Raw genomic sequence first — 11,177 nt, 5'->3', positions numbered from 1 at the left:
ACGGCAGAAGATTTTTTTTGCTCCTAAATGAGAGTGTTGAAAAATAAGTAAGAGAGTGAGATATCTTAGGTATTATTATAGGAAAGAAATCGCCCGTGCAATCAAAGCACACACCTTCTATTTTTATTGAGATTACTTACCTTTTTTATTTATTTAAATCTTCTGAATATTAGAAATATTAGAAAGTTGAAATAACACCCTATTAATTAGAAATATATGACTTTTTTTTTTTTTTTTTGACTCAAATATCCCACTACAGTTTGGTGGAGATTCTCTGGACTCAAAATATATATGACTCATCCATTTTATCTATATGAGCATATGACTATATCTCTCTCTCTCTGTGGATCATTTAGCCATGACTGATTCTGACGATGTCGATGTCGTCCAAAAAGTAAACTTCCCAACCCCAAGAAGCTTTCTCACTACATTCAAAACCGATCTGAAAGAGACATTCTTCCCCGACGATCCCTTCCACCATTTCAAAACCGAACCACATCCACTCAGTCGGGCCAAGAAGGTGGTCCAATACTTCATCCCCGTCTTCCAATGGCTTCCCAACTATCATTTCCATCTCTTCCGCTACGACCTCTTTGCTGGGATCACCATCGCTAGCCTTGCCATTCCTCAAGGGATTAGCTATGCTAAGCTCGCTAATATTCCTCCCATTATTGGCCTCTGTATGTAAGCTGTTAATTCTTAATCTATCTACCTTCAATTTTTTAATTAGAAGGAAAACCTTAATTAATTATTTGTTGTTTTTGTTGTTGTTGCAGATTCGAGCTTTGTGCCTCCTCTGGTTTACGCCATTTTCGGTAGCTCAAGAGATCTTGCAGTTGGGACTGTCGCCACTACGTCATTGCTCCTAGCTTCAATTCTAGGAGATAAGGTATCAGCTAAGGATGATCCGGCATTGTATCTTCGCTTGATTTATACTTCCACTTTCTTCACTGGAATTTTTCAGGCGACTCTTGGGATCTTCAGGTTAAAGCGGCGAAACAGAACAACAAAAATTCCAAAAAAAAAATAAAAAGAATATATATGAAGAATCATAGTATTAATCGAATCATCGAATGGTTTGATTTGCAGACTCGGGTTTTTGGTAGATTTCCTGTCGCATTCCACAATCATTGGATTTATGGGAGGAACAGCCACGATCGTTAGTCTGCAACAACTCAAGGGTTTGTTTGGTTTGACGCATTTCACATCCAAAACAGATATAATCTCTGTTATGCATTCAGTCTTCAGCCAAAGGAAGGAGGTAGCTATATCGATATATCTCTTAATTGGGGAATAATCTTGTAAACCTCTCATTCATTTTCCTCAAAAAAAAAAAAAAAATTGTTCTTTAATTTCTGGATATGTTGCAGTGGAGATGGCAGAGTACAGTTATGGGATTATGCTTTCTCGTCTTCCTCCTCTCCACCAGGCGCCTGGTATAGATTTTTTTTTTCAATCAAATTTAATTAATTATTATTTATTTTTCTGAAAAAAATAAGATAAGGTAAAATTTGCAGATGAAGAAGAAGCCAAAGCTATTTTGGGTTTCGGCTATAGCTCCAATGGTGACTGTAGTAGTAGGCTGTGTTTTCGCTTACGTTGTTCATGTAGACAGGCATGGCATTCAAATCGTAAGTATTGTCTCATCCTTTTTTTTTTTTGGCTAAAAACGGGGGCTGACTAGTCATCCAGTGTGAGTGACCCGAGCTGCGCCTTGTGAGAGTCTAACTTAATGACTTCTTAATTTACGGTTCGTACCAAGTTAGTATTGTCTTATCCTTCTCTGTTTTTATTATGAAAATATTCCATTAATTTAATTTAACCCTACCATTTATGAATAACGAAAATCTTATCTTACCTAATGTCTAAAATTTTGGATATAAGCCACGTGTCTATTACATGAATATATTTTGGATTGATGGAGAGTGGATGGGTTAGCCACGTCAGGACGGTGAGGACGGAGGAGGACCCATAGATCCTATCTTATCCTATCTCTCCAGTCCACAAACTGTGGGATCCATCCATAACTAAATATGGGACCTTGACCTTGAGGTAATGCACATTTTGTTGTCATCCTTAATTTGCCTTGAAGGAGAGAGATTTGCTGCCATACCTGGTTACCTTTCCTTAGTACGTTCCACCTCATCACCTTGTGGATTTTATCCAAACTGCCACGTCGTTACTCTTTTAGAAAAATGTCCATTGCCTTTATCTATTTATTTTATTTTATTTTATTTGGTTGCCAGCGATTCTAGTTTAATGATCAAGATGCATGATGTAATGATAATCCTTTTTAGTATAAGAAAGGTAATAAAGTGAAGGTTTTACCAAAAAAAAAAATTAGTATAGCAAATTTTTTTTTTTTAAAATAAAAAAATAAAAAATCTTGCCAAAAACACAAAAATCAAAACATGAAAAAATATAAAAACTTTTCTTTTCTCCTCTTCTAATTGTAATCAAATATACATATTTTTTTTCTCTCCATTTCTTTTTTTTTTTTCTTTTCTAGATTTCTTTTTTTTTTTTTTTTCTTTTCTTCTCTTGGCTACCAAACATAACCATTGCCCTTTCATATAGATCGTCGTGCCATGAACTCAGAATTTCTTCATATCAATTCCATTCGAATTTGCTCCTCCTCCTTCTCCTTCTCCTGCTCCTGCTTCATCATTGTTGCTCCTTCGCTCGTTTGAGAAATAGGTGTAGAACATATTAGTGTTTGTGATACATTTTGGGTGTTAATTTTGACTCACGTTTCCAACTGTTTTGGTCAGGTTAATGTGAGATTTTACCAAAAAAATAAAAGGTCGTTTCACTTTCAAGAAAGGGGGCTGGGCAGTTCCATTAGAGTTAGCTAGTCCTTAAAAAAAAAGGGAAAAAGGTGGGTACACCGCTGGGGTGCCCACCATATTTTCTCCCCTCCCCTCCCCTCCCCTCCCCTGGAAGGACCACCGTTTCCATCCCACCCGCCCCATTGGTCAAGGTGTTGAAAAATATGGTTTGAGTTTGACCGAGTATGGATCCTCTCTTCACATGAGATTTCATTGTCAACGAGGTATCCAACCACAAGTCAATAATACATTAATTGTTTTGATTCATGGTTCAGATATTGTTTAGGTAGTGGGATCCTCTGTGGGAAGGGTAATTCCTCTCTACAGATGGGTAGTTGATCTGAACTCGAGTTGACTCTATATATTGTCTATATATTGTCGATTCTTATTTCTTTCTTTTTTCCGATCTTTCCTGATTTTAGTTTTTATTCAAAAAGTATTTTCGACAGAAAAGGATTTATTATTTAAGGCAACAAGGGGTGAGCTAGACAAAACCTTGGCGTACTCACAACATTTTTAGATTCTCATTTGATGGCCTAAAGTTTTTAAGGGAAAATAAACTTTGTTTGGGAGCACGCATATGGTAGCGCTTCCCAAAGCATCTCTCTCTAGTCTCTCAATCAAATGGCATATCTACCATTTTATTGTGGGATGAGAGAGATAGACTCTATGCAAGTGCTTCCCAGAGCGTGTCTCTCTAGTCTCCCAATCAAATGGCACATCTACCCCTTTATTGTGGGATGAGAGATGGACTCCGGAAACACGAGTACACATTATGCTCCCAGATAGAAAACTACATCCCGTTTTTCAAAAGGAAAAGGCCTAATTTGGCCCATTCAAAGACAAATGTAAAATCGAGGAGCATGAACCTTGTTTGTTGTAACATGTAGCCTAGGATTGTGATTGGCTTTAAAAATCTATTCAAATATTAGTTTTTTTTTTTTTTTTTTTTTTGATAAATAAAAACGAGTGCTCCATGGTAGTGATCATTCAAATATTAGTTCGGTATTAGGCTTCTTGCTTTGGCCACGGATCTCCTTTAGTCACTTGAAAGTAATGATGAAACAAAGAGGGGATGGAGTGTGAGACTCGCTGCACCTTATCTCTCTCTCTCTCTCTTTGTTTTATTTTATAGTACTTTCAAGTGATTGGAAAGAAGCTACACCCACTTGTTTCTGAGCCTGGATCTAATATTTTCCTCTAGATACTTTAATTCGATACTTAACAATATGCTCTTATTATGTTTATGGCAGGTGGGTCACTTGAGTAAAGGATTAAATCCTCCTTCTCTTAGACAGTTAAACTTTGACTCTGAGTATCTTCCTGTAACTATAAAATCTGGGATCATCACAGGCATCTTATCTCTTGCAGTAAGACTATTAAGAGTTAGCGCTAAAAATTTGAAATCCATTCTTCTCACTTTTCCACGTATAGTTTCTGATATGTGTTTACCTTTTATGCATATGTTTTTCTTTCTTCTTCTTCTTCTTCTATACAGGAAGGGATAATGATAGGAAGGAGTTTTGCTGAAATGAAAAACTATCAGATAGATGGAAATAAGGAAATGATAGCTTTTGGGATAATGAACATTTTTGGCTCCATCACTTCATGCTACTTGACCTCAGGTCTTGCATTTAGTTACTTTCAATTTCCTTTCAAATTATGTACAGGTGTTATGATCCTTTATGAATCATATGAAGGTTGATTCTGCATCGCTTACAAAAGGGATTTGATGTGAGTTGATATGGTCTTGGGTTCCTTCAACTTATTAGTCGGTTTATACGATTGAGTTCTTCAAGGTTCATATCAGTGGTATTAGAGTAACTAGTACTCAATCTCAACTGTCGCACAGAAAGAGTGATCTGGTGCCAGAGTGAAGCCTTAGGAAATGAATAATTCCTCTATGTAGAGACCCTGGAGCAGAGTGGAGCCCCAAAAGGGATTTAATGTGGGTTGATATGGTATTGGTACCCTCACCTTATAAGCCGATTTATGGAGTTGAGTTCCCCGAAAATTCCTGTAAAAAGGGGAGTAGAACTTCAATTTAATTTTCTTAATCAAAATCTCTTATACATGCATTGCTTTCTTCTTATTTGCAGGTCCATTTTCAAAAACTGCTGTGAATTACAATGCAGGGTGTAAAATGCAAATGTCAAACGTAGTGATGTCTATGTGCATAATGTTGACTCTCTTATTCTTGGCTCCTCTCTTTAGTTATACTCCTCTTGTGGCTCTCTCTGCAATAATCATGTCTGCAATGTTTGGGCTCATCAAGTACAAAGAAGTTTATCGCTTATTCAAGGTTGACAAGTTCGATTTTTGCATTTGTTTGGCTGCTTTTTTCGGTGTCGTCTTCCTTAGCATGGACATTGGCCTCTTGCTATCTATGAGGACCCCTCTTAGTTTTCTGATTAATCCCTCTAGATATTTAGTTAGTAATCTAATTTTATTTACTATGTTACAGGTAGGACTATCAATAGTTAGAGCACTTCTATATGTAGCTAGGCCTGGTGCTCCCAAGCTTGGGAACATACCAAGCTCAACATTGTTCCATGATATAGAGCAGTACCCTAATGCCACTTCGATCCCAGGCATTCTCATCCTACAATTGGGATCCCCTATTTACTTTGCTAATTTTGCTTACATCAGAGCAAAGTAAGTATTAAGAAGAGATTGATGGTGGAAAATTTTCTTAAGTAAAAATTGATTTTTAATGAAAATTTGATATTGTTAAACTAGGATCACAAGGTGGATTGAAGAGGAACTAGATGTAAAAAACTCTAAAGGGCGTGATCTTGAGTATCTAATACTAGATTTTGGAGGTAATTAGCTAGTGAATGGATGCATTATTATCCTTAAACATGTACTTATTAGTATAATCCAAAGTGGAATTCTTATAACATAATTACATACTTTTATGATTAATTCTAATTTATGTGGTTCTACTACCATAGGAGTTACATTTATTGACATGACTGGCATTGAAATGTTATTTGAAGTGCAAAGGGATACTGCAAGGAGAGGAATTAAGGTATACCAATATCTCTTTCTTCAATGGTTGGAATCTCCATAACAATTATTTATTTATTTTTTAAGTTTCTAATGGAAATAATTATTTATTATGCAGGTAGCACTAGTAAACCCTAAGGTAGCAGTGTTAGAAAAGTTGATGCTATCAAAATTCATTAATTCTATTGGGAAGGAATCCGTGTTCTTATCAATTGAAGCAGTGGTCAAGGCATTCCATTTCATGCTTAATGAGTCGAAGGATAATAGAAACAGTGCAGGACCCTCGATTAGTATAGAGAGCAATACTTATGTAACTGATGACTGACATTGATGTTTTGTTCGTAGTTAAATAAAGAAGAAGAAACAAAGATCAAGAAGCTTGATTATGGATCCTAGTTAATTTGTATGAAGAAAATCAAACAAGTCCATGCTTGGATAGAAACACAACCCAAAGAAAGTGAATGCAGGTCTTCATGTACATTGACCAATATCATATTATATGTTTAACTTTAAAGAACAAAACAAGGGCAAATAAAAAGCATGTAACATATTCTAAATACACATGAAGAGATGTCATTTACTTGCTTAAAATATCCCATGTCATGGACAAGGTTTTAAAACCCAGAATTGGGAATCAAATTGATTACAAGCCCTTTTGAGTTGAAAATGGAATCCACTTGAGAATCGAGAAATTGGAATTGACTCAGGAATCATCCAATCCAATTGAAAAATATGAAGAAGATGACTAGGGTTTGGCTTGGTATGACTTTGGTATGGTTTTTATTTAGAATAAATATGATTTTTATGCGGTACGAATTTGGTTTCGTTATAATATTTTTGTCTTATATAATGGTATATATATATATATATATATATTTATATATATATATAGATACCGAGCTATCATAAATGTGGAGATACCGACTTGTTATATATAACATGGACGAGTCGGTATCTCCACATTTGTACAAGTACTTACATGTAATTTTCAAAACATACAAAACTATATAGAGGCCAACTATCGATTGGCGTCGGAATAAGCTGAAGTAAATTCTTCAAAGAGAACCATCTTTCAGTAATAGTCCATCTCTTAGAAGTCGCCAAACGCAACCCATGCAAAATCCCTGTTGCTTCAACCCCCTCCAAGGATGAGACAGGAGCAGTGGCCATTGTTACAACCTGAAAATGACCTTGAAACAGAATACCACACAGCCAAAAAGAGCCTGTACCCATGAGATTAGAAAATCCTGTGCAAACAAATACATAAAATATGGAAAAAAGGGAAGATGTAAATGGCTTCATGATGATCTGTAATGGGTGAAAAACCATCGTTAGAGTCAGTTTCCTGAACCAGATGGGAATCTGCAACCCAACGATTTATCTTTTGAATGATCAACATAGGATTAGGTGTAATATTTTGTGCCGAAACAGTGTTCCTATGCTCCCATATAAAATAGACCACAATGAGGATAATGCTAAAAAAACGTCTTCGGTCCATATAATGTAAACTAACCTGATGGAAGAAGAAATTAATAAATTTAACAACCGAATGCACCAGCAGACTCATAGGCGTTAAACTAAGGGGGCTGCTGCCTAGATTATGTTGGTGTATAATGTCTTGTATTTCGTTACAGTTTAATCTAGGGAGTACTGGTGCAGCGTCATGATAGACAGGGCGGTGATCCCGCTAGCCGATTAGCAGGCCGTGGGGTTGCAAGGGGGCAAGAGGCCCCCCTGCATAGCGGGGGTGTAGGGGGACGCAACCCCGCTCGAATTTTTTATTTGAGGGCAGTTGTGTACTTTTCCGATTAGGGTTTTTTTCGCTATATATTTGTAGCAGAGTTTCTTCCTCTGTAATGCAAGAAATACTGAGAGGTGTGAGGACGAGCGTTGTAACCCTATTCTCCATTGATAGTGAAGCAGGATCTCATCTCACCGGGGACGTAGGCAACCTTGTCGAACCTTGTAAAATCCGTGTGCATTGTTTGTTTTGTTTTTTCCATTATCTTCTGCATCGTTTTAAGGTTGCATTTCTACAACCTGTATACAGTAATATATTGCAGAAAATAAGGAACGAAGAGGAATAGAAAAATGAAGGGATTATCAAACTACTATTGAAAGAGTGTGATGCTCTTAATATTAAGCAAAACCATGCCATAATAAAATACAATGGCATGGTTGCCTACGTCAAGATTTAGAAATTACAGTGGCCTCCCCTATCATGAGTCCTCCATTGCTGGTTCTTTGAGAATAATATGAGATGGCATGTGCTTGAGGAATGTGATTGAATGATCTCTGTCTTGTCAATGGTGCCAAAACAATTCTGTAAAATATATATATATATATATATATATAAAAGAAAGAAGCATATATATGCGTACAAGGAATTCAAAACCAAACTCAAACAGGGACCAAGTTTCACTCATGAAAGACACAAAACCTGTGCTTGAGATGTAAATATCTCCCACTGTAAGGAGTAAGAAGAGGGATTGGAACCACTTCATTCGCAGCCTCATGACGACTCTTCTGATCATCTTCCACTATTTCACCCAATCTTTCTCCTCTGTCAGACATTATCTCCTTCTCTTCGTCTCTTTTAGATCTCACTCTCTTTATGAAATTGTTATCAACTAAGGCTGAGGGGCAAATTATTTATAGATAAAGGAGTAAACCAAGCAGCCCAATTCATGAGCTGTTTTTACACCAAAAAAAAATAAATTCATGAGCTGTCTAACCTATTTGATTTACTTACCGAAACATTAAAAACTTACTTGATTTAAGCACCCAATTTACAAACTACTGTCAAGAAACGCATAATACCCATCGCAATCGATAAAGTTTCCCTAATATGGAAGACATTTATTTCTCAATCACAAATCAAGGATTTTTTCTTTCTTTTGTAAAATAAACCATAAATATAAAATGGGGTAAAATATTAAGGGTGAATGGTAGCAGTGTTAAGCACTCAGAAATTAACAACAATCCAATCAATATGTACCATTGATTTATTTTTCTTTCAGAAATCCTAACCCTCCATTAATTTTACGTTTTCTTGTAAAGACAAGCTATATTGTTACGGTTCTGAAAGAACTCAACCTCATAAATCGGTTTACAAGGTAAAAGGATCTAAGATCATATCAACTCACATCAATTCTCATAGGAAATTGATGTGGGATTAGCCCCCATAAGCTGATATGGGATCGTAACATACATCTTCCATGTCTTATTATACTGTTAAGCTACATCTTCTTCACCTATCCAAGGATGCATGAGACAAGTGATAAAATGTGATTTAAATACAAAATCTTTCACATGAAAAAACACAAATTAAACCTCTAAAAACTCATAATCACAAGGAGACATGGCTGGATAATAGAAAATGGTGCAAGAGTACATCTCTAGTTAGTTGTAATCAAAGTGGTAAATTGGGAAAGTCTCGTATATAACTCAACAAATGTAATCTTAATGGATGTAATCCCCATCCCATTCACAGCCCAATCACAGCTTAAAAATTGTAATCTTAATCCCCACTACTAAATCTCGTGAATAACCATTATTTTCTCTTTCCTTCTTATCTATTTAAGCAATGTAAAACGAATATAAATCAATCAATGAAAAAGATTCAAATTCAAAAAAAAAAAAAAAAAATCGCATTCAATTATATGACGAAGAAGGTCATGTGGTAGTAGGGTTTACATTCCATTATGGCTTACAAAGCCATCTCATCAAGTGATTATCATATCTTTAATTTTCAAATTTACTTCTACAAAAAATGGGAAAACAAAATCATACCAACCTTTCATAGTGCACAGGGCCACCTGTCCCTCTGTATGACGCTTACCTTTTTCTAAGTAAGGGAAATTAAAAGATCACTTAAAATTGAATGCTACCTGCCTCTTTATAATAAGCTTTCCTTAGTACCCTTCCTCCTATCCACTTGTTTTTTTTTTTACATTTTGGCCTTCTCTTTCCTCTTCCTTCCCTCTTATCCACTTAGACCTGAGTTAACATGCAACATGTAATCTGACATCAGGGTCCAGGAGTAAAATAGTTAAAAAATTCAAACTTCTAAGAAAATTAGTCAAGTGGATATTCCCATTCTATCTTGACCGTTACATAACGATCATCATAAGACCCTAAAGTTTAAAATTTAAATTGAATGTGTGATACGATTATGTTTAAGGCCAACATATATAATTATTGTGATTAAGAAAAATGTGTACCTATGGATACTCCCATTCAACTTAATCACATAGTCATTGATGCCCCAAACGCATTTAAAATTGAGAATTATACACTTTCAATTTAAATTTAACATAAATTGTCATCCAAGCATCATAGGTATTCTAAAATAATGCATAAAGACATAGACAACATCTATTTCTATCTATTTCTACCATAAAAGTATTCTAAAAAAATAGAAATTCAGTTGGTAATATAGAGCATAAGTAGAAATAGATATACAATCCATAAAATACGTACAAAATTAAGTAGAGAGTACAAAGAAACCATATCTATTATGATTAGAATCATAAATAAGGCATAAAGAGAAGATGGGCTTACATAATGGGTTTATTTCATTAAATCCCATAATATGGATTTTTATAATGGGTTTAGTTTATTAAACCCCTCATATGGTTTTTTTTTTTTTTTTTAAGTAGGGTGCCACAAACCCAAAACCCAAAACTATATTATACAAAATAAACCATTGGATAAAGTATAACAAATAAACCCTAATTTTACAATTAGAGTTTAAATATTTTCAATACTTGTGAGTCCCATATTGGTCATGAATCATATGGATTAATATCAAAATTAATACAATTTATCCCATTCAAGCCGATCCGATCAATCAGATCATACAAACATAATATGGGTTGAGTACTGCCATGAACAATGATCGGCACTGTTCATGAACAGTACCACGAACAGTAACCTAACCTCACTCATCTTCTTTAACATAAAATAGGTACTATTCATGAACAGTACTAAATACCATTCATAAACAGTACTCTCCATGTGATTCAAGAATGTATTAGCGTAACCATAAAGCTCTGATACCACTAGAAGGATGTTGTTCCTATTAATAACAACAGATAGGATTTTGCCATACAATCATTGAATCACAAAAAATTAAACTATAAGGGTTGACGCATACCGTTCATCATCGACTGTGAAGAATTTACCGCCATTATATTCTTATTGTATCTTTATTCCTGCAATCCCGATCACGAACACAATGGATCTTCTAGGTTTCTCCCACTAGCTCCCTTAATGCTCTCTTGGTGATTGAACCAATAATGAGAATGACGTTAGGGTAGGAGGAGGACCTAGAGTCCT

At 35.4% G+C, this 11,177-nt stretch overlaps 1 protein-coding gene across 1 annotated transcript; it reads left to right on the top strand.

The window, feature by feature from the left end:
* Positions 1–336: 336 nt before the first annotated feature.
* On the top strand, positions 337–6,274 carry LOC122069564 (probable sulfate transporter 3.5). Its single transcript, XM_042633615.1, has 12 exons — positions 337–680; positions 777–984; positions 1,090–1,261; positions 1,371–1,436; positions 1,518–1,631; positions 4,082–4,198; positions 4,327–4,453; positions 4,928–5,130; positions 5,293–5,483; positions 5,568–5,650; positions 5,783–5,859; positions 5,956–6,274. Exons 1-12 carry the CDS (start codon positions 359–361, stop codon positions 6,160–6,162), a joined length of 1,887 nt encoding a protein of 628 aa, XP_042489549.1. The 5' UTR covers positions 337–358; the 3' UTR covers positions 6,163–6,274.
* The last annotated feature ends 4,903 nt before the right edge of the window (positions 6,275–11,177 follow it).

This window comes from Macadamia integrifolia, unplaced genomic scaffold (genome assembly GCF_013358625.1).
Source record: "Macadamia integrifolia cultivar HAES 741 unplaced genomic scaffold, SCU_Mint_v3 scaffold652, whole genome shotgun sequence".
Classification (NCBI taxonomy): Eukaryota; Viridiplantae; Streptophyta; class Magnoliopsida; order Proteales; family Proteaceae; genus Macadamia; species Macadamia integrifolia.
This window is presented reverse-complemented; position numbering and strand designations above follow the sequence as displayed.